General features: G+C 37.4%; 1 protein-coding gene across 1 annotated transcript in view; it reads left to right on the forward strand.

Moving 5' to 3' along the window:
* Positions 1 to 25,653, forward strand: part of LOC115234517 (lachesin-like) — a 50,143-nt gene that overhangs the window by 17,693 nt on the left and 6,797 nt on the right. Inside the window, exons 3-7 of the mRNA XM_029805650.1 lie at positions 11,186 to 11,393; positions 11,854 to 12,012; positions 17,766 to 17,894; positions 18,034 to 18,168; positions 24,580 to 24,729. Of these exons, the coding sequence (XP_029661510.1) occupies positions 11,186 to 11,393; positions 11,854 to 12,012; positions 17,766 to 17,894; positions 18,034 to 18,168; positions 24,580 to 24,729 (781 nt within the window). The remainder of the gene's footprint in view (positions 1 to 11,185; positions 11,394 to 11,853; positions 12,013 to 17,765; positions 17,895 to 18,033; positions 18,169 to 24,579; positions 24,730 to 25,653) is intronic.

Raw genomic sequence — 25,653 nt, forward strand, 5'->3', positions numbered from 1 at the left:
TTTTTTTTTTTGCAGTTTGGCGACAATATTCGGCGCCGTTTCGAACGACGCAGATGGTACATGTGTGTAACCGAAAAAAAAATCGTGCTTTTCCTAATATAACTAACGTATTATATTGTGCAAACTCTGTACGAAATATATCAACGAGCGCGCGAATTATTTAAAATCAGAAATACAAATAAACGCCGGTATATTACGAGTCACGTTAACTAGCGGGTTTCTATTAATTTTGACCGTTTTTAAAAATAATTACCGTTCTAAATTTCTTCTTACTTGAAATATACTCAGGAAATATTCGGGGCACCTCGCCGGCGGGAGAATTTAATTATCTGATAGTCAACCGATCTATCTCTCTGTCCCTCGAGGAAATATATGTGCTCCCACCACCACCTATCCAGCTGAATTCGGACCGGAAGTAAGTGCATCGCCACCGTACTCTTCCCTGGAAATGGGAAAAAATTTTATTTCGCATTCTCGTTTCATAGATCGATTATCTATCTGTAATTGATCTCCGTAAAATATTACATTATCAAACTCTCTAAGATGTTTTATATGATATGACTTTATTACTGTGTATATAAATGCAAAGAACTTATTTATTTAATATCTGTTTGAAGATAAAAGTTTAAGCAAAATATATATGTACATTTAATAAGTTGCTTTAAAATATTTCTGAAAATAATCAAATTTTTTTAAACGAAACGCGTTTAAAATAATGCTAAAAGGAATTTGTTCTTTTTATTCATGAAATTTGGAAAATCGACGCTATATCATCTTCAAACGCGAAAATACCTTTGCCGTTTCCATTTCATTCTTTATAGAGATATTCGTTTGGTAACTGATCATTCCCCTGAAAATATTGCATCCTGATCAACGGGGTCAGATAGCTGGCTATGCCTCATATATAGATCGTTTATTGTACCGTATGTTGGAATTGGGAAGAGGATCGCCAAAGCAACTCTACCAATAGATAGTGAAATATATCTTATAATGCAAAGTTTTAATCACGATTATATTGCATGCTTACTTATAAGCATTTATATTAAATTTCTCAAAATTCTTTGGAATTCAAAAAGCATTTTGCATACAATATTCACATATTTCATATTTTATTTCTAGCCTTTTTTCCATTGATTTTCATTTTATTGCTCCATTTTATATTTAAAGACTTTCGTGTTTTTTATGAAACAATTATATTGGAAAAGTTTCGATACAACAAGCGTATTTCCTTTGATTTAATCTAGCCTTTGTTGAATGAAATGTTAAACGCGGCAACGAAACTAATTTCCACCGTTGTAAACATCAAAGGCGAGAATGTGAAGTAGCATCTTGCAGATATTTGTTTCGATGACAACGGTTCTCAAAAGGCAAATAATTACGATCGATTTTACATTTTACGTGTTTTCTTATATCGGACAAAAACACCTTAAAATGTATCATTAGCTTGACATGGGATTTTAATCTATAGGGAAATCAAAACTTATTTTTTCAAACACATATATATAATGCGTACGTAGTGGCAAGTCAAACAATGAAATTTCATTGCCACTAATGTCTCGCTAGTCGCTAGGTCGTTCACTGTTACTGACGTGCTCAATTGAATCCGTTCATGGTTTTATACGCGAATAAACAGTTAATGATCCAGCAACTAGCGTATTATATCGCCGGTCGTTAACATACATCCGTCTGTCCACAGTGCGTGTATGACGTGGTGTCTTCGAATTAATGAAACAATGCAGGTTGTGTAAATTTTCCAGTTGGATGCGCCGTCCAGTGATATTTATATCATAATAGATATACAAGGACATATATTTTACATAGATTATCGTAACAAAAGATATTATATACGCGTATAAAAAAGGAGACAGGTGAAAAATTTTTACACAACATTTATTAATCTTTTGTCACAATGCACGCTTCGCTTGAAATTAACAAGAGGGACGCAAGGTACATGAGCACATAAGTCCGTGAGTATTCACATATCGGTACACATACGAGCGCATGTAGATCGAAGAATGGCGGGGATTGCCAAATCGATATACTAAACGGGTTTAACGGGGCAGGAATAATTAGGATGTTGGCACCGAGCCCGAGAGTCGAGCTCGCAGAACAGATTTGAACTGAGGAAGGGTCAGTGCTTGCTCTCTCTACCTATTACACGCGTTGCCACCCATTGCTCCGGTATGTACATCGTACTAAATATTGAGCAATGTGTGTGAAAGCGCTCGCCAGCCATGCTGGAAAGTCTTGATACATCCTCTATCTCTCTTTACGCGAGCGAATAAAGTTACTAATAAAAGGATTTGTTCTGTTAGTTGCCAAATACTAATAAAAAAGGTTGAGTAGAACATTAAATATTTCAATATATACTGTATACGCGTTATCTTATTGGACGTGAGAATTTTAGAAATACATAACTATTACATGAATGCGATAGTTCTTTTTTTTTATCTTGTTTTCAGTTGTTTAATTGAACAGCGATGTTTCGCGGTGAAAAAAAAATTGCCAATATTTTGAGTTATATTTAGTACTCTGTTGTTCTCTCTGTTTTTCTGTAGAAAAGATACCACTGCGTATTGCGTTGTACTATTACAAGATTGGTAGTCTACCAATTCTGTTTTTATATCGATCAACGAGATATTGTCCGTATATAGATCGACCCAGAGAAAAAAAGGTTTTATATATCCATTTAAGCAATTAGAAATATTATTTTTGACGTTTTTATATTACGGTCGAATGTGCAATGCTATCGACGGATAGTGCAGTTAGCAATGTGTCAAACGTATAAAGTACAAGTAAAGAGCACCGTCAGCAAGGCGTCAGCATCAATCGTTTGTGGCAGGTGGACAATGGCAAAATTGTGGTGGCATTATAAAATATCAAGATTTACGATTATATCCTGATTGCGCGCATCTCGTTCATAGAAAATTCAGTGATAAAAGAGGATTATAAACACTTCAATAATAACTGATACGAATTTCATCGACATGTTACGAATGCATGAAACATCACCAGCTGTCACGTCGATGTTGTTAATTAACGCGAGTTAAACACTGATTCATACAATAGTGAATTATATTGTTGAGATATTCAACGAACGAGTTTTTTTTTTTTTTTTTTAAATTTTTGAGATCGCATTATTTAACAGCATTGCTTTCCAATTAAACGGCATTCTACTTTTCGCGTAATCGTGAATATTGCTCCCGGATATTGTCTTCACACAACGCTGATTGTGTTTTTTTTTTTTTAATACACACGGCTGGCGTTTAATAAATGGCATGATGTCCATTTGGAGATATCGTTCATATTTTCGCATTTCGTTTTTCATCGATAAAATGTTTCTTTGTTTACGGAATCTTCTGTTATTAACGATTTATGTTTTATCATGCAAAATTTTATTACAAAAAATGTATTGCGTGCGTTGAGATAATATCAGATTCGAGATAATATTAATATAGATACTTTAATTTGATTCGATTAAGATTAAAATGTAATTAATTTATCCTATACGTTAAAAATATATCTCGTAAAATAATTAACCACGTTTGTTTACTAACTTAAGTTTGAAGAATATAAATCAATTTATATAAGCTTTTGAATAAGAATTGAAAGAAGATTAAAGGAGATTGATATATAAGTACAGTCTTGGAAGTAAACAACTGTGATACTGAGGATAGAATAAATTAAGCAGTTCAAGAAACTCTAGGATGTATACACCACGGCTGGATAATTTTGAAACCAAGTACATTTTGAAACTTCCTCTGTTATCGTGCCTAGCGACGCATAATCGACACAGCATTTACATAAATGCATCGGGCAAGTGCAGTCAACTGCAATAAATTGAACTTTACTAAACTCTCTTCCAAAATTGAGTTTTCCTAAGTCGTTTTATCCCGTTGATTACCTATTATCTATTTACAGCGTATATGTAATGATTAGATTTTCTGTTGCTAAGATTGATCGATCTTCGCAATTTACATCTATTTTATTTATTTATTGCCGAACAACTTCCGCTCTTACTTAACGAATCGCGACAGGCAAATTACGAGTCGCCATAGATTGCATTTAGCTAACCATTTTGCGTTGAGAGGGCAAAAGGAAAAAAGTAATACGAAGAACATTTTCATTTTTTCCGAGCTCAAAATGAATCCGTGCGGACTCGATTCCGAAGACTGTGGGAATTACTTACCATAAATTATTATTGGAATACGGTCCGCAAAATCTACATACTCTTTTAGATTAACCATTCCCTTGCGTTTCGATTCTGCCCTGACATAATCGATATGATAATTTTAATAGAGAAAGCAAAATTCAAATTTTTTGTTTATATAATTTTTGTGGTATTATACGTGCAGAAATAACATTATTCTAATATATCAGTGTCATCATTGGATTATTGTACCGCGAAAAAATATGGAAAGAGGATTGCATTAACGTATAAAAATGTCACGAACACCTTGGACTAACTTTTCGGTTCTGCACCAAAATATCGACCGTAATATCTCCTGGAACGACTACGCAGGCATCAAGATGTCTATCGGTTCGAAGTGAAATGTTACGTTATTATTTTTCTGGTGCCGCGCCAGCCGAACTCGGTGAATTCCGTGGAAGTAATGAAAATTTTTCCCTAGAAAAATTCGATTTCAACTGCATGTACGGTGGCATGGTTTTTATTTAACATTCTTTTGTTGTCAACTTTTGTGTTACATTCAATAGCAACGTGATACCAACAGAATAAAATTTACGCAACGTAAAAACTCATATTCGGTGCGTATCTGATAAAAAAATCGCTTTTACATACTTGATTATCCTGGATTATTAAATGGCAATAACAGCGAGAATATGTGTGCAATCGACAAAAGCAATTAAATTGGAGACAAGGACTATCTTTTTTGCCTTTATAGTTTCAATATTTATGTAACGTGTCATATATATATGAGATACGTTTTAATTGTCTGGCTTGTAAAACTTATGCGGGGTGCGTTTTAGAAAGCAATCAAATTTTACGACTGTGTCCTCCCGCTATTTACCCTTGCAATTTATTTTATGGGAGTGATCCGCCGGATGTAAGTTTTATGCCGCAGCTCTGAATCACTTACCGTATCGAAAATAAAAATTTATTGATGCAGAAAGATATTTAAAGTACCAGATGTCGAGCAGACATGATGGAGCCTCAAAGAAAGATGGTTGGAATAGCATATTATAATCAAATTTGCTTATTTTGTTTCACATTATCATTGTACAATGATGACGCTCTTTGCATTGTCATAAGCGAAATGTGCGACACAGTTGTTTGTTAAGTATATCGAGTCTGAATGCGCGTAAAAAGTCTTTGCGCTTTAAAAGTCGGTATTTAATTCGTTTCCTCGCACTTCACTTCTTCCATTTTAATGCTCCCGGAGTTTTCAGAATTTAGTTACACGCGAAGTTACAATGCCGTTACTTTGCGCCGCCGAACAAAGGGGGAGAAATGAATGCGAAAAGATTTTCAGGCGACAAGAAACGCCCGCATTCTCCCTTATTAATCGTTAACACGATGAAGTGCGAAATTCTTTTTTTCCACGTCAATACTTTTTCGCTTTATTTCGCTTTCGCGAGCGCCGAGCGCGCGGAGGATATCTTCGGCTTTCATCTCGGTACAATTTTTTTTCTTGTTCCATCAGCCGCTACCGTACAACGATGCGCTTTTACGTCGTGGCAATTCATCCTTACCCTCCACTAACGCGACCGAGCAAGACCGAGCGTCTCTCATGCTACAGACAAGTATCATTTCCGCAAAAAGTAACTCGAAAATGAAAAATCGAGTGTCGGCGGGATGACGTGTTATTTTTCCGAGAGTGGTCGATACGAAATGTGTCAGAAATATAATGTTACGACGCTAATTATACAGTCCTACATATATGACGCACACACGCATAATAGAAAGTCATAACTTAAGATTAAAGATATGCAAAGAATAAGCAGCTTAACATAATAAAATAATCTCAAAATCGCCGCGTACTTCTTATTATCTACCAGGGCAAGAAATTATAAGAGAGGATATAAGAAAAGTATAAATGATGTACTCTCTTTTGAAATCAAATAGAAATTCTCTCTAAGAAGATTAATATTCAAGACGGATTAAAAAAAGAGTAATGCGGTTGACTGATGTATTCTTCTTTTAAGCAAGTTAGAATATATTAAATGAAAAAAAAAAAATATTGTACACATAATAGAACCAAGAAACCTCGAAATAATTACATAAGTAGTAGTAAACTATGCAATATAAAAGCGATATTGTTTTAATTAAATAAAATATACATTTAAAGCAAAAAAAAAACAAGAGTGATCATTTATCAAATCAAAAATAAATTGGGAACGAAGAAGAGCCGTATAAGCAATAAAAAGATCTTATAAGTGTTCGGAGGAAAGCGCGAGCCAATATAAAAAAATCTGTCGCTCACAGATCACGATGGGTGCCAGTTTCAAACAAATGTCTTTTAATTAGAGGAGAACGAGAATTTAACGAAACGTCACGTAGTACCCCATACCTGGCGGTACTTTAACTTTCAAATGTGTAACACGCTCGACGCTAGTATACATTAGTAGTATTTTTTTCACGCACACGCCGCCTGCATATACGACCGTCATCGCACACGAGTAGCAAATGCTAGCTAGCCGTACTCTTTAATACATTTTTCGCATATTATGAACCATGGCTGTATTCCACGTAGCCATCATAACCAAAGTAAGGTACGGGCTCGCTATAATAAAAGCTCGGAGACCCGTCCAAACGATCCCCTTCGAGCCACTCTGCACTAAAATAGACGTAACCTAGTTTAAAAGTGTAGAAAAGTAAAGAAAGAAAAAGATAGCATCGCGCACGTTTGACCTGTGAGGTAACCAGCACCAGTGACGTCTACAACACATTCATCGAAAAAAATTTCTTTTGCAATCTACTCGCGTAAACAATGCGTCCTCTCCGCCACGGATTATACGCGCGATCATCTGTTTCCCGAGGACTGACGCTTTTATATCAATGACTTGCAAATAACCTGGGCATTGCCTCGATGAAATTAATCGCACGAATGCATCAATGCCTCGAGGCGAGAGGCGATCAATCGATTAGTAGTAGTACCGACGCCAATGGACGCGGACAAATTTGCATTCTGTCGCCACCGACGGGTACGGAAATGGGAGCGAGAGAACCTGGGCCTGGGTAAAGCGGGCAGAAAAAAGGGCGGGCTGAAATATTTAAGGCACAGTTACTTTGTTAGCGTTGCCGGTCCGGGAGAGGATGCGATTTGAGGTTTAAAAGTGTAGAAAAGTAAAGAAAGAAAAAGATAGCATCGCGCACGTTTGACCTGTGAGGTAACGAGCACCAGTGACGTCTACAACACATTCACGGAAAAAATTTCTTTTGCAATCTACTCGCGTAAACAATGCGTCCTCTCCGCCACGGATTATACGCGCGATCATCTGTTTCCCGAGGACTGACGCTTTTATATCAATGACTTGCAAATAACCTGGGCATTGCCTCGATGAAATTAATCGCACGAATGCATCAATGCCTCGAGGCGAGAGGCGATCAATCGATTAGTAGTAGTACCGACGCCAATGGACGCGGACAAATTTGCATTCTGTCGCCACCGACGGGTACGGAAATGGGAGCGAGAGAACCTGGGCCTGGGTAAAGCGGGCAGAAAAAAGGGCGGGCTGAAATATTTAAGGCACAGTTACTTTGTTAGCGTTGCCGGTCCGGGAGAGGATGCGATTTGAGGGTGAGTGATTGACAGCGCTTGCAGTTTGAGCATTAGGGGCGAAAGTGGCGATGGGACGAACACAACGGAAGCGGAAGATAATGGGACGCTGTACGCGTTATATACAGTGATGTCATAAATCGGGACGTACCAAGCGCGTCCCGTGTAAATCATGTTTTATATGCTAAACCAGAATTACATCGTATGTACGTATATCTATGCTTGTTAGCATGCATTTTGAAGCGTGAAATTTTTTCATTAAGTGTATTTTTGTCTTTTTTTTTCATGCATATGAAGATTTGTTCTCACATAATCTCAATATACCGTGTAAACTTGTCGGATTAGCCGAAAATCATATATAACGTCCTTCCATGCGCGTGAAAAAGGACGAAATATCAATCTGGAAATTTCCATGTTACCGAATGACATGTATTATCGTAAAATGTGATTTTCTATGCGTGTGTGAAATATGCTAAGAGGCATCGAGAACGTTCGCTCAACGGGCTTGTCAATTTCGAACGCGAGAAGAGGAAAGACGCGCTTATTTGGCACGTGGTTTCCATTTTCCTCGGTCCCGTGATCACATAGAAGCGCGAACGATGTGGACCGCTATGGCCACGCTACGGACAATGAATTTCAGACGCTCCGTTGACGCACTCTGTTCGAGTATTTCATGGCTGACTATGCTCGGACGTGAGACATATTGCCGTTCTCGACCGGTGGACTTCAATGCAGATTTTATGTTCGCGCGGTGGACACGTATCAGCGATTTTCAAAAAGCGCGTCGCATATGGGCTAGCCGAGCTGGACGAACGAGTTTTGTAGAGAGAAAGAGAGAGTTCAATGAGATTCAGGATTAAAATTTGAAATGTCAAAAAATTGAGAAACATCTTTCGAATTACAGATATACATTACTTTTTTCCGCCGTCATTCCTTTTTACTACTATCTCTTTATATAATTCTAGTGTCTATTAATAAAATTATAATTGTATCGACTAGAAACAGATCAAAGGTAGAGCTACGGTTAAATGGCAGCAAAAAAATATTCGCGAGAGAAAATATACGTTGTTCACGTGACAGCGCACGTTAATCGCTCGCGTGACGACTGCGAAACGGTCTGTTAGCACAAAGTGAACACAAGTGCACAGTCGCTTCATTAAATACAGTGAACGCGTTATTATTACTCCCGCGTGGTTGCAACGCGACTCTTAACGTCTCGCACTCTAACGTCAATTACATTCGAGATGCATGCGAGAAAGTGTATAAATAGGACAGCCTCGATAGAGAGTCTAACGATCAGCCACTATTTCTCAAACATAAGCAAATTGATGGTCCTCATTAATCTCCTTTTTATCAGATAATATAGTTAGAACATCTTTAGAACAAGAAGCGAAACTTTCAAAGACACGATTCAGTCATTAGCGAACTCTTCACTAATGGCTTGACGTCAACCCGATGCAATTTTCTGATTTTGGAAATATAAGCTTCTTATCATATCAACTCCAAAGTTCTTGTCGCATAAAAAGTAAAATTTTAAACACTAAAAAATAAATTCAGATTTAATTTCGCATATTTTTAATAATTCTCTTATATATTGTGTATATTTTGTAATATGCGAAAGTGCCAAGTAGTTACAAAGAAAAAAGAACCAAGTATAGATCAGAGACCGCATTATTTCTTTCGTAGAAAAAAAAAAAATCAAACTATACCGAGGGAATCGAGCGAAGTCGTGATAATCCAATTGACAGTGAACAAAGGGAGAAAAAGGGGATGTAATGGCGAAATAAAAAAATAACGGATAACGGTAGAACAAAGTGGAGGAAGGTTTCGAAGAAAGATTAAAGAGGGGATTTTGTAAGTAGACGCGAGAATTTGCTCCTGGTCTGTCGGGGAGCGGTGGGGCTTCGCGGGGGTGGCTTTGTCGAGCGAATTCTTGCGGTTTCGGAGCAATTACCTTGACTGAACGCTAACGATGGTTCGTAAATCAGGATAGGATGGAACAACAGCTATTCTATCGGTGGTGAATCCATCTATGGTAGCTGTCATTCGAATGCAAGCTTTAAATCTCATTTTCCAAGACAATTAGAATAATAGATGTACATACATATGTACAGTGCTGTGTTTCTGTTTAATTTTAACCAGAAAAAGTTATTACTCTTTTCGTTTTCCACGATTTCTTTGCGATGACCCTCTTTGCACTTTTACGTAGAGAATTTATCGCTCTTCTATCAAACATACGTTGTTTTGTTCCTCTCGATACCCTTCTAGAACAGCTGACATAAATTCTGATCGGTGGCAAGATGCCAAGCGTAAGTTTGCAGATTGTACGATATACTTATAGAACACTTGGACATTTTATATCCCAAACTCGTCGTTTTATTAACTAACTATAGAATTTGTCTGATTTTTCTTTATGTTTTTGCTAATAAATTTGAAGTATCTCTCATGTCGATATATTTTTGTAAAAATATTAAAATTTATATACATATAAAATACAGAAAAAAAATATAAAACTCCATTTGAAATAGAATAAAGCATTGCTATCTAAATAAATAAATATGCAACATACATTCTGAATCGTCTTTGTATATACGACAATTCTAGCTTAATGCAAAATGCACGTGCAATTGTAGGTCAACAAAGTGCTTGATGGTAGGACTCATCCGATGGAAACTCGTCGGATTTGAGGATCCAATGACGCTTTGTCATTAAAGTCATTACGTCATCCATCAATAGGTAGCTCCTAAGCCTGCTGGGTCCGCAATTCAATGCCAACAAAGCCGCATTTATCGATTGTCGTACGCTTCACAATAACTGGCTATGCAGAAGCGTTTGAATGGTAACAATGTCCGACTACGGTTTGTAGATAAAGTCGCCGATTTCCACATTACCGCATTATTTGATTCTACTGTATTGGATCAAAATGTATTTTATTATTTCTTCCTGAAACATATGTATGGATAATCAAATTTTCATAATTGCGTCATGTCCTATGATTTCTTAACATTTCCAGTTTTGTCCTAGTTTTTAGCAAGGCTCTCTTTTTTATTTCTCTCGCTTTTTTCTCGTTTGCCCGATTGCTCGGTAAAAAAAATTGCGCATTTACATACAGTATATACAGTTATCATAGTGTAAAAAGACTTCAAGCACTCAAATACATAAAGCTAATCTTTACTACGAGCAAAACGTTTAATTTTAATTGTATTTTGAAAGTATACGGTTTTTTTTTTAAATTTGCAGAAGAAAAATAAACCTACGTCACGAAAATAAAGAGAATAAATCAATTTTCACGATTTTCAACATCGAAAAATTCTAATTGCCCCGTAGTAGCGTAACGGATTACACGCATTTTCGTGGTGTCACATGACACCGGCCGGAAAACAAAAGGCCACCAGTGATGGATGGGTTCCAGACGATTGAAGCGGCATACCGGTTTTCTGTTTCAGGTGGCATGGCTGCGGGTGGACACGCAAACCATCCTGACGATAGCCAATCATGTGATAACGAAGAATCACAGAATCGGCGTCACGCACACCGAGCACAAAACATGGCTGTTGCATATACGTGATGTCCGCGAGAACGACCGAGGGAACTATATGTGCCAGATAAATACTGACCCGATGAAAAGTCAGATTGGTTATTTGGAGGTTGTAGGTTCGTCTGTAGGATGTGCCTCACGCCCCAAATTAATACCGCAACAGAAAAATCCGGAAACTCTGTGTTTGTTTCGATGAAAAAAAATTCTTTGTTTTTTTGTAAAATTTTCGCGTTCAAATCGAAGGTTGCTGAGAGTAGGACCGACTGGAAATCAAGTCCGCTTCTGGATTTCGCTCGTAGTATCGCTTTCGAAACCGCGCTATATGTTACCTTTAAACCGCCAAACCATAGCATATCGAAAATTCGTGGTATTTCGCGAGATAGAAATCGACGATCGATTTCTCTTTATTGCCTTTTGCATATTGCCTTCTTCCTCGTCGTTTATATATTTTCCTATTCGCGCGCGCGATTATCATTATTATATTGTTTTTATAAAATTATTTTTGTGTGAATCTTTCCCTTTTTGAGCAAATGTATGTATGAGAATTATACTAATCATATAATTTTTATCCGACAGTTCCGCCAGATATTTTGGATTACCCAACGAGTACAGATATGGTGGTGAGGGAGAGTAGCAACGTTTCTCTGCGTTGCGAAGCAACAGGGTCACCGACGCCAAACATCACCTGGAGAAGGGAAGACGGCGAGTTGATTATTCTGGGAAATAGTCAGGAAGGTAAACTACTTGCAGGCTGTCGTTTATATGTACAAAGAAAGCTTAATGGTTTGCTGGAATAACTTAGCGACGTTATCTTTAAGGTTCTTTGTAGCCAAATGACTTTGTATGTCAATGTATTTATAATGATATCCTTTTGTGGATACGCCCTGTCCTATATTCTCTCTCATAAAATTATATTTTTCTCAAGAGAAATTTATTCAAATTTTGTAATAAAATAGATAGTGATTTCGTAATAAAATAGATAGCGATTTGCGTGGCGCACGCAATTTCCAGATAACCGTTCAATTGCTCGCGATATTCGTCGAATTCCGCGGCGTACGCAGCGCGACGAACTATTTTCCATAATTTGTGCACGTAAAAGCGTCAGGTGGCGCGAAAATTCCCGGCCGTTCCTACATAGACGTACTTATTTTATTCGCATCGCTCATCTTGAAAATCGCCGCGCCGTCATAGGAAAAGCGACCGCCCACGCGCGCACAGCTGAAACACCGGATTCACTCAACGCGGGGAAACGACGATTTATCATTCCGCCTCTCGGACTTTATTCACCCGACTACGTTGCGTGATGCAATTGCATTCGAAGCTGCCGATGCGACCGTGTCGGTGACGTCAAGGTGAAATATGCGTTTCAGCCCTTATGCGTCTCGCACAATAACGTCAAGGAAAATCGAGCTTCCTCGTTCGCACCTGTTCGAACAACGCGGCGACTTTATTCTACGGGTACAATAACAATTTATCATCCTTTTGTCTTTCAAACTTATTGAGCCGTCCCGCCTCTCTATGCAGTTCCGTTAAATATTTGCTCCCCTTTGTGCGCATTTTATGCACCTGTCTCCGCGCAGAGGGAGCCCACGATAATTTATAAGAGTAAACGACGATTCTTTTAGCATCTTTTTACAGTTTGACCTTGTTCCTTGCAAAAATAAACGTATTTCAGCGATATCATTTGATTTTATTTTTAAATTACAATAACTGCTTGATGGAGCCTTTATACAAATATTAGTCTCCTTCTATTTAATAGTAATACATTAGCATTAGAGAAATTTGATTCGTTTATAATATAGATAGATTTTACGTTAAAAATTTTGCAGCTATTTATATTGTCTAGTGACATGTCGTTATTAATAATGGTTATTTATTATTCACATTGTAGTCAGATAATTTGAGCGATGATCTTTTTCGTCCTGTTTTAGGTTCGTACTAATGTCATTTAAATACACCGCGTGTCATAATGATTCGCTGACGTGGATACAATATCTATTTATCATCTCTATTATATCCGAAAATTATTGAACCATCGTTTTGCATAATGTCGTTTTGCTGACAGCGAAAACATTTATTCCGCTACGCGTGCAGTTTATTCATGCGCTTCATTAAACATCATCTGCCAACCATTTTAAATGATCTGCTATAGAAATTTATTATGTCTTCGTTTACGTTTACCTCACATTTCCATTATAATATATTTGTTATTAGAGAGAGAGTTTATATATTATATTATTCAATATTCTACACATTCTCTCTCTTCTCTCTCTCTCTCTCTCTCTCTCTCTCTCTTTTTCTCTTTCTCTTCTATTTTTCCTCTTTATTTTATATTTTACAATTACACATTTATTCGTTTAAATCATTTATTTCTTTATTACTTATTCTTTTTAGAAAGATTCAGAGTCATCTACAATATCATGATAATCTTTTCGTTTACATGGTTTTTCTCTTCTTTAACTTTCTTGATTTTTTAGTCAATATATAGTAAGTTCCTCTTTCGCAAGTTTCTTTCATCTTTTTGTTTAACTTACGAACATGTACGCTTCTTTTGCGACCATGAAAACTCTCTGTTGGACGTCTACATCGTACTCGGTTTATTTCCATTTCAATCTTTACTCTATACTTGAACGCCTCCATCTTCTTTCATTTTTATTTTCTTAAAGAAAAGTCAGTATTCTCTCTTTCTCTCGATTTTCAGAGATATCTTTAACGCGTGCTTGTTCCTCTTTAGTTCGCAAATATTCTCGCGTCTTTCTTATTTTGATTCCCTTTTCCGTCTATGTGCTTTCCCTTGTGCTTAACTTCTTTGCCATATTCTCTCTCTTCTCTCTCTCTCTCTCTTTTTCTCTTTCTCTTCTATTTTTCCTCTTTATTTTATATTTTACAATTACACATTTATTCGTTTAAATCATTTATTTCATTTTTACTTATTCTTTTTAGAAAGATTCAGAGTCATCTACAATATCATGATAATCTTTTCGTTTACATGGTTTTTCTCTTCTTTAACTTTCTTGATTTTTTAGTCAATATATAGTAAGTTCCTCTTTCGCAAGTTTCTTTCATCTTTTTGTTTAACTTACGAACATGTACGCTTCTTTTGCGACCATGAAAACTCTCTGTTGGACGTCTACATCGTACTCGGTTTATTTCCATTTCAATCTTTACTCTATACTTGAACGCCTCCATCTTCTTTCATTTTTATTTTCTTAAAGAAAAGTCAGTATTCTCTCTTTCTCTCGATTTTCAGAGATATCTTTAACGCGTGCTTGTTCCTCTTTAGTTCGCAAATATTCTCGCGTCTTTCTTATTTTGATTCCCTTTTCCGTCTATGTGCTTTCCCTTGTGCTTAACTTCTTTGCCATTCAGGTATTGTTTCTGGTGCTCCATACTTTAATTAACGGATTCTTTCTTTTCGCGTTCTCTTTCTACACTCGCATACTTTTCCATCCTACAGGCTTCACATTGCGATTTCTACGACCCTTTTTTACTCCTGAAAGTCCCTCCTTTTATCCTATTCTTTTTCTCACGGCAATCACGAACAGTCACGACAATCCACCCTCTTCGACGCGCTTCAACTTCTCTCGCATTCTACTATCCTTTTTCACTCGCGAACTCTTTCCGTTCTTCTGGCGACCTTTTTCGCTCATGAGTGAACGTTCACTCCTCTATCGCCCCCTCACGCATTCGTTCTCCATCACGGACACTCTGTTCTCGTTCATGTATGCGTGGACAAAATCCCGGATAAACCGCCAAACCTATTTGCCGGAAACTGTCCGCAAATACTAGCGGGAAAATAAAGTTTCACTAGTCGCGGGGTAGTGCGAAGTTTCGGGGACCTTTGTACCGTCCGATTGCTGTAGGATTTTCAGTCTGCACTTTTCCAGCTCTGTCTAAAGTTAGCCAGCAACATTGGAATATCTGGGCATACACATTCTTCTATAATTTATGTACCAATAAATATTTATAGCTTGAGATTATCGAGACAGATTATTAACGACAAGATAAGTCTTCACATTTAATTCGCATGTGTATTTATTATAATAAGTTTATATAGAGATTATTCTCTAAATTATTATTAATTATTTACATTATTCTCTATTATTGTAATATTATTGCATATCTATTTACATAGATATTGCGATTGTATAATTGATTTTATGTTACCGAAAGTGACAATTTATGTCTTCCGGTGTAATTCCCCGGACTAAAGTAGCGCAGGTAGCGGAAGTCGCGGAATACATTCAACAGTGAACAGTAAACTGTGGCCGATTTAATTACTTCATTAGTCGAAAAAGCCGCGTTAGCTTAATTTGAAAATCTGGTACATGGAAAATGTGAAATGTAAAGTCTATTAAACGTAGTTGGCGTTATCGTTTTCTCTCTCTCTCTCTCTCTCTTTTTTTTTTTTTCTTTTTTTTTTTTTTTTTTTAGCAGCAGCAATGCTCGCGTATAAATCGGCACTCGCAACTAATTAACTAAAGAGCCTGCACAACCCAACCGTTGGTTAACAGCTTATCTCGTATGCAGGTGATTTCAGGCTGAGTCAGCAGGCATTTCAATAATATAAATCACCTTGCACGAAGATTAAACGATGGAGCCGACCAAGTCGTTCCTCAACGACTAGAAAATTCATCTTCTTTGAATACATCGAGCTTTTTGGTATCTCATGTTATAAATAAATATAAGCTTTACTTTAGAAATAAGTTTTCTGTGTATGGTAAATACTGCAAATACTGTCATAGTTACAGCTCGTCGACGGTAAATATCGTTTGGAACAGGGATGTACAACTTTTTAAAGATTTAGTGCGACGGTTTATCTAGATATATTTCGCGCGAGCTAGACATGGAGCGTAAGAACATGAAAGTTAAGGATAACAAGCGGGTTTTAAGCCACGGATGTGTTCAGTTCCAAGGCTGGAACCGTAACGGAGAGCTCCCGTGTATTCGGCTTACGTCTTAAAACTTAAGAAATGCAAGTGGACGAGTTGCAGCACAAGGCGCGACGTCTCCCACAGGCGCGATATTCTTTAAGTTCTAAATTTTATGGCGGATGTTTTGCGCCTCGCGTACCGCTCTAATCTACATACGTTAACTTCGCGATTTACGAATTCTTCTGGATTATATGTCACACTTTCTCTTTTTTAAACGTTTACGTACAGGCTATTGTACCACGAATTAAAAGTTTGATATGTTTAATTAACGATAAAGTGCAACTATATACATTTTCGTATGATCAAAAAAAGCGCGATAAATTTATTGGTATGCAATATTCGCATGGATTTTTGTTGGCGAAAAGATTTTACGTTAAAATTGAATTTATTTCGCGATTATTCAGCAAAATATTTTTTAAAAGATGTTTTGGGTATACAATAGTAGCAAAAAACTATCGAAATTTAAAAAAATATATATATATTTTACGTTTATACTGTTTGGAAAGAAAATTTGGAAAATAAATAAATCTGGATTATAAAAAGAATTAAAATATCACAAAATAATATCGTTTTTAACGTCTTCATAAAAGAAAATACTCGTAATTAATAATTTTTCTAATTTATGATAAAAACTTTTGGTCATAAATAACAAAATGTGAAAATTTTTATTTCGCCGGCAATGTTTTTTTTTTGTCTGTCAATAAATTCTACAACATACGCGATTTTTCATAAGAATCAATACAAACTTCAAACTTTAATAATTTCCAAGCCGTTGAGAGAATTGTGCTCAGATTTTGCACAGATATTCAAAAGAAATAGTAGAACAGCCCACAAAATTTTCATGCTTTCGTCAATGTTTTGACATATAACACATACATCTTTAAATACAATGATAGATTGTAACTATGAAAACAAAAATGAATACGAAATGGCCATACCTTAAAAGATACACAATTTTAACTGCTCATGCATTGCAAATGTATATATCTTATCTCACGTAAGATCCGTAATAGAGTTAAGAGTTACTTGGCACTACCTTGGCACTAGATACATAATATTCGCAACTGAGAATTCGAGTAAGATATACACTAGCAAGAAATCACAGACAAGTATTCCACCGCCTAGAGTGCAAGACGGGTTTTGCGAATAACTTGTACGAGACGTTCAATGTTAACGGAGATTAGACTACGTGATAAAAACAATGGCGCGGTGATTAGTATCGGTATCGCGGAGAAATACAATCCAACGTAGCCGACGTGTATTAATTCGAATCCTGATTGCGGATTTTTTTGTCGGATCTGATGAAAATTTCTTGCCGGTGCATTGAATTTATGTTTCGCGACTCGCGCGATTTACGCTCCGTAAATAGAACAAGTCAAAATTAGAAATAAACTTATTGTATAACCGTGTCGATGTTAAATCTGTAATACTTAACATAATAATCATTAATATAATACAATATCCAATTTCACAAATTCTACCGCTAATTGGTATTAACGACTATGTATATTATATGACTTTAAATAAATAGTTTAATGATTAATTATGTCATAGCTGCCAGTATTGAAGGACCGGTCTTCAATATCACGAAGGTGAATAGGTTGCAGATGGGAGCGTATCTTTGCATCGCGTCCAATGGTGTGCCGCCAACAGTCAGCAAGAGAATTATGCTTGTTGTACATTGTAAGTTATTAATTCCAGAACAATTTTTTACACACAGTGTTTTAATGCATTAAAGTATGTTACATTAGTTTAGTATATAAATACCTAACATAATATTTAAAAACAACTGTATATTATTCTTCTTTCTTAATGTTAACAGTTGCTCCAATGATTTGGATCCAGAATCAATTAGTAGGTGCTCAAGAAGGACAGCAAATGACATTAGAGTGTCATTCCGAAGCATTTCCCAAATCCATCAATTATTGGACACGAGAGAACGTCATTATAACAAACGGTATGTTTATGAATACGAAACCGCTTATCTCAATAAAAATGCATTTATTCCGGCAAATTTCGGCGCGTCATTAAAGAAATAAAAATTTGCATATATTAAACATTGCAATTCTTAAAAAAATTTCTCAATATGTTACAAATAAAAAATAAATAATTACACTGCTTCAAACTTTGAAAGTTTTCACATTCGGATATCATTTGAAATAGAAGCAAACTCCCGAATCGATCGAAATTATACAACAGCAATTAGAGAGCTTTTGCCAGCAATGACGACATTAATTCGATCTATGACAACGCCAACTCTTTCAACATCGGCGACAATAATTGCGACAGTAGCAGCAATAACAACTGGTCTATAGATTGCCACTTCCGCGTGTGCAGCATGCATGTTCCCGCCATAATTTAATGAATGGTAATCGAACTCCGCATCAACGGCATATTTAACCATACTTTACTAGCCGACAATACATGAGCAGACTCGGTTTGCTCATTCATTTACGTCCGTGTACTAAAAGTTAAAAGCCGTTGTAAATGGTTAACATTCTGACAGACTCATTTGCTAAATAGAAGGTAGAAACGATCTGAAGTTTGTTTTTCGAGATACTTTGAAGAAATTATTTTAGAAAAAAAAATATATTATCTCGGGATTTATATTATCAATTTCTTAATGAACGATTTGCCTTCAATATTTTCTAAAAAGAGACAGCTGTAAAGTGATTTGAACGAGAATTGAATATTTTTCTCTTCGGTACTCTTTTAAACTAAATCAGTGAAAATATCACTGATTAAAATAGTGAAAAGATTTTACCGAAAATCAGAGAGTATTTTACAGATCTTTAGTAAAAACATTCTCACTTTGCTCCTCCGTTTTACACTTCACTGATTATTTCTGATTATAGATAGTACGATTTCATTGAAAAATCAGTCGCTACCATTAATGGTAACTAACTGATTTTTCTCAATGAAAGATTTGCAATACTATATACTTATAATTGAAACCATTACTTATCAATGATAATACATACTGATTCCATTTAAGAGAATGATGATCGATTAATACAATGTACGCATGGAACGATCAATTAACAATCTTCGGTGTAACGCAGGAAATAATGTTTGCAGCGCCCGCAGACACATACACGTAGCCGTCTATGGCAAGTGAGACGCGGCAAATCGGATGTGACAATGCACGATGCATCGGCGCTGCGCTTTACCGAAAAGCGGCCCGTGTGGGCCGTACACGCATAATTATTTCGGATAATTAGACATGACACGGCTGCTGCCGCGGTACCTTCGGATCCATTAATGCACGCCGGCCCCCGAATTCCGCTGCGGGTATATGCGGGAGTAAGAACGGGCGACGGCGACGGCGACGGCGCGGACGCCCGCGTCTGCAGCTGCTAATCGCGCGGCTAATTAGGTTAATTTCGGATCGCTTCTGCCGGCGCACCTGCAGCTCCTGACGCGGGCTCGCTGGCGTTTTGCTACCCGGTGATCGATGGCCCGGTACGATTTCCATTTGCAGCGCCGAAGGGGTTTTAGGGGAGGAGGGGGGAAAAGATTAATCTTTGTTTGTCCAGGCGTCCCAGATTTTTATTTCACAGGCTGGTTTTTCGGGAATGAAATCGCCGGCTTTCTGTCGCGCGGCTGAATGGCCTTCGCTTATCTGCATGACGGAATCTGAACCTGTATAAACCACGTTAACAACGATCGCGGGTGTGACTTATGGGCATACCATCTTTTATCGCGGAGCGACAATACAAACGATAAACGCTTTTTAACACATGACGGCGATGTCGATTAAGCTGACCGCTCTTATAGAGAATAAATTCGTAAACTTGAATGTGTTTTGATCAGATTAAACAACTCGAAGTTTTTATAATCTTTGTAAAAATAATTCATCGTATCAAAATTTTAATTTTAATTTCTACGGCCGTGACGATTGTATAATTCTAAAAAAATATTCAAAAATGTCGCCGGTCTGCATTTTCCGCGCGGCTCAACACGACTTTCAATCCGAGTGGAATGAAAATCCGATAAAACCGAAGGCGCGACGAATGCGTTTCACGGCTTATCTGGCCGAGGTTCCGTACCCGCAGCCCGGATGGAAAGCATGCGAATTACGAATGGGTTAACTGTCAAGTTATCTCGCATTATATTCCCCGTGTCAACCGCACATGCCCCCCCCCCGGCGTTTCGGCGTAACAGTTACGACATGCTTTACGATTTAACGTTCCGCGGATATGCGCCGTCCGCTAATGCGAATTCAGAGCGCGTGACCCACGCACGATCAGATATCGGGCGGGCAGCTCGGACCCGTGGACCGCCGTCACATCTATGTGTGCAACGATTTTCGGCATCGAATCGACCATTCATCGGGTAACGTAGTGAATAGCGTGCTTAAAACCATGCACGATTTTCAAATCAATTCCAAATATTCGCTTCACAAAATTGTTATTCGGAGCGCATATTTTTTCGAAAAAAATTTGCCAATAAGGCTCTTAACTATTTCACAGGTATCTTTTTCAATCAATACGATAACGACATATATTTTTTTTACATATTTATATTTGAGGCAAACATGTATACACAATATATATATATGCGATGAATTTTAATATATATTCAAAAAATTGTAATCTGCGGTTTGCATTCGTCTGTAAAACGTGATTCACTGTAAGAATCCATCGCGGAGATGTGACACGATTATAGAAAAATCGCGATTCAAAATTACACCGTGAGAATCCGACTAAAGTTGGACATTCAAATTTCCGGTAAAGCAGAAAAGTTTTATCGGCGTCTTTGAAAATTTTTTTCTTGTCCCAGGTGAGCGACGCTGATTTCATGCTTATAAAGCTTTACGAGAATATATCCGGCGTCGGGAAATTCATGTATTTTCCTGCTCGAAACTTGGAGTAAATTCTAAGTTTCGCCGAGCGTTTCCAGTCACGCAGTTCAATCGACGGAGAGAGAAACGATTACATATAGATATCACACCGTCCGTTTTCACGTGACGGCAACTCGAGTCGTAAAGCGCGGCGGAAAGTACAATTCTATTATGCCCCTATAGTAGAGTCATATAATGAAAGTAGCCATTTCGTGATATCGTTCGCGTTGCAGCATGGCAATGTAATAGATATTGTATATAAGAAGAAAAGAACAAATTTTCATATTTATATATTACACAATCAACGTATCAATACGTTTATAATACACATACATTTTTAAGTGAAATTATTAAATACTACTTTAAACAACTACCCTCCAATATATCAAATAATGATTAAAAAGAAAAACTGTTACGCTCGATAATTATCGTGCCGAATACTGTTGCAAATTCAGCGTTTTTTTTAATCAAACGCGAGGCGATAAATTTATTGTATAAATTTGGAACCGTTCAAGAGAGGGTGGAAAGGGTGATTGGGAATTTGAGACCGCCAGCTCGTTGACAAGAGGATTACGCCGTAAATCAGTGCCTTTGGAAAATATAATCTGTCAGTGGGCAAACACGCATTACGCTCGAGCCGGAACACCAATTCATTATCAACATAGAGTTCCCGACGGTTAGCAATTACGCGATATTTAACGTTTCGCCGCTCTACACGCGCGTGTTTGTGTGTATCAAATTAGATCTGTCGGCGTTAAACTCATTACATTTTTTATGCTCGTACATTCGTCGCCGAACTATGTGCGGTCTGTTTTTAAAAGAACGCGTTTCCGCGTCATCGTTGTACTCCCGTGACAGTTTCAGGTATAATTTCTCTCTCTCTCTCTCTCTCAGAGAGATTTCATTTTGCAGCGTTAATTACATTTCGGAGACTTAATGAATTAAAATTAAAAATCTTGACAAGAATATCTTTGTACGCTGCGGAATTTTAATGGGAAGCTTTTAACAGAAGATTTGCAGTGCTTTCGCGAATAAATCCTCTTACTTATATTATGTAAATGCATTCTTGTACATTATGCAATAATTAAATAAAATGTAATTGATATTAGTTTATCTTGGCAAGCAATTGCGTACGCATTTTTATGATTCTACGATTACTTTAGTGTGCAAATAAAATAGCAACTTTTTTCCATAATTTATATTTATTAATAACTTTCTTGCGATATTATTTCGCAATATCCGTCGTTTTAACGGCTCGATGCTCTTTACGGCATTTGCAGCTATTTATTTTAATACGATAGAGTCGTCTTCTTTTTTTACTACGGGCTGCATGCACCAAACGTAAAAGCTAGATTGCGTTTGTAAAAGTCCCGAAGTGTCGTGTGATCGATGACGCGGGCGCGTGATCGCGGAAACGACGGCATCGTGGGCGAAATTAAGCGTGAGCGATCGCCGCGCGGATGGAAATTACGTCGGCAGTTTGAGTTTCCCCAAGTCAGCGTGATTCATGCCCACATATGTTGGCGGACCGCGCGCGCGGACGAGCAGAGACGTACGGAGATACGAGTAACACACAAAATATCGGGGATACCCCGCCGACTTTCGGGTTTAAAAGCAGTTTTATCCCTGCGGAATCCATTCGCGGATACCCCTTGCCCCTACCCCCCCTCCCCTCTTCCCCCCGTGCCGCGGGTAATGATGGTGCCACTACATAAATGCATTCTACCCTTCCGCAGCCCTTATTCCTTCTCCTCTGCTTTTCCTTCACCTCCTCAATCTCGTCCTCTCCTCCCCCGCACACATTTCTCTTTCTCTATCTCGGAAACGTAAGTTTTCCTACCGGCTGGGAAAATACTTCGCCTCCGCTTTGCCGCGGGTCATTACACCTATAGATTTCACTCTCTTCCGAATGCGCCACCACCTCGAATTGTTAATCAAAACTTCTTTCCGCATTCGCGCGCCTCGTCCCGTTCCGTTTTCGCCCCTCTCGCGCCACTTTTCATCCACCGGGACGTTATCGAGAGGAATCGAAACGTTAATGCCGTTTCCCAATTTAGTAGATACTGATATTTTAGTTTAGTCTAGATACTAATATATTACATTATATTCTAGTACTGTTTCATGCTCACGGAAAATTTCTCCGGCAGGGATGATAAACTCGAATATGAACAATTGACACATGAACATTTGAGAGATAATTAAAGGAATATGCAAAGTTTTGCGCATTTCGATTATAAACTTTGTATCTTAAATTAGTCATGTGATCACGCATAATTCTCCAGTTTCACTTTACTATTCCGTCTAGAAGTAACGAGTGGTTGGCGTGTTCGCCCAACATAATAGTATTGCATTCCATCTTATTTTCGGTCCAGCGAAATTTCCTCGAGAGATGCCCTTTTCTAGGAATTGCAATTCTATCTCTCGAAATTGAAGACACGATTGTAGTATTCAGATTTATGAATCTAACAAATTTGATAAATAATTATTAAATCATTTCACTTTCATGAATAACTCTGTTTAAAATGTTATTTATAAATGCTTATATAAAAAGATATGATAATACTTTAATTACGAGATTATGTGACGAGATGAGATAAACTATTCGATTAATTATTTTAACGTAAGATATCGTGTTATAAGAATGTGTTTACCAGAAGGTTACACATTCGTATTCGATTATTGATTTGCGAGAAACGGGTAACGAAATCGGAAACAAAGCGTTTGGAACGATTTAAACGGATGCAAGGTGAGGTCCAGGCTGACGCGTGAATATGAGAGCCGACACGAATCCACGCGAGAAACCCTAATGCCAGTTTTTCTAGTTGACAGAGCACAAAGCACAGTGAACCGTAAGAGCGTACCGGAAGCGCGGGATATTGGCAAATACGTTTTTGAATATCGTTATATTATATTCGGTCCGGTAGAAGATGAAGGATGGATCAAAAACATGGACGCGCGTTTATTATACTTGCAATTTTTTTTTTTCAATACTAGATACGTGCGTCGTAATGACATGCGTACGTCATAATGACGTAAATGTAATAATATAAAGATATTATTTGACATATATTAAATAATTAATTGCATATATAATTTTATATTATAATCCGTTTTAAAAATATTTTGAATTAACACGTAGATGCAATTTTATAATATACGTATAATGCGGGCAATTTCATACATGCTTGCACAAAAATATTACTACGCGGATGTAAAACTGATTTTCGGTTTGTACAGATTCTAAGTAAACATCAGGTTTTCCTTGCGTGTAGTTTCAACGGAACTAGCTTTCATCGTAGATTAAAACTAATTCCATAATTTTAACGACAACAAAGAAGGCGCGAAGCATCTTTTATCTCGCTTGATATTTATTAAGCTTTTGCGGTTAAGTTCTGAAATCAGAAACTTTAGCATTTCGCTCGTTTAACACACTCCTCTTTATAATTTCGCCAGGGACGATATATATTAATTCTGCACAAACAACAGAGGAAGCATCTCTGCATCACAATGTTTTTTAAATTACAGGGGAGAAGTACGAGGCATCCTTTTCGGACAACGTGTACAAGGTGCATATGAAACTAATGATACGTTCGGTCGCGATGTCCGATTATGGTAGCTACAAATGCATATCTAAAAATTCCCTTGGCGAAACGGACGGCAGTATTAAGCTCTATCGTGAGTACATGTAATATATATATTTCTATCATTTTAAATTACTTTTATTTAGTTGACAGGCACTGTATAATGCGAATTGGAAAACGTATTCATATTCTTGTTTGCTAGTGCATTACAATTTTGTCATTTACATAGATTTGCAAATTACCAAACGATTCTGCTCGTTTTAATCCAAATTAAACTTCTGTGTGCTCGACTCGTATAAATTAACATTCTCAAACATGTTTTAACGGTTACATATAAATCAACCACTCGATAATATTTATTCTTTCATCCCGGGCATGTCAAATATTTTGATAAATTGTACATTTTAATCGCGCACGCATCATAATGCGTCATAATTTATTATTGTTATTTGCGCGCACGCACATAATTCGTAAATTAATTTTCTTGTTATTTTTTCGGCATTTTCCTCAATATGTTGATGATGCGCTGCACTAATCGGGATTATCTCATGAAAAATGTTACGACTATGTCAATGTACGTGCGATTACGATATGTCATTAAACTGATCGCGCAATTTGCGCGACGGCGGCGATCAGAAAGCAATCCGGCAAAGTTACGACGGTAATATTATATTAACGCGATATAAATGATTTATCGCGGGCGTATATCTCGACCGCGGAGCCGATATCGATTCTCGCGCTGGTTCTCGAACATTTGTCAAGCGGTCGCGCTTATCGGCGCGGCCGTCGCACCTTCTTTCGTTCTTTCGCGACTTTTGGACCGCGCGTTATCAGAAATCGTTAGTCGCGCGATGAAGAACGTATTCAACGGATGAGAAATTAAGCATCCGACGGGAGCGAATCGTCGGCCATCAGACGACGCGATAAAGCGAGCGCGCAGTTTTTTCGGAGACAACGAGCGAGATATATCGCGGGTATAAGTCGGCTTTGAAAAGTGAGACGGTGGCACCTAGTGCCA

This window comes from Formica exsecta, unplaced genomic scaffold, assembly GCF_003651465.1.
Source record: "Formica exsecta isolate Colony F162 unplaced genomic scaffold, ASM365146v1 scaffold2, whole genome shotgun sequence".
In the NCBI taxonomy this organism is placed as follows: Eukaryota; Metazoa; Arthropoda; class Insecta; order Hymenoptera; family Formicidae; genus Formica; species Formica exsecta.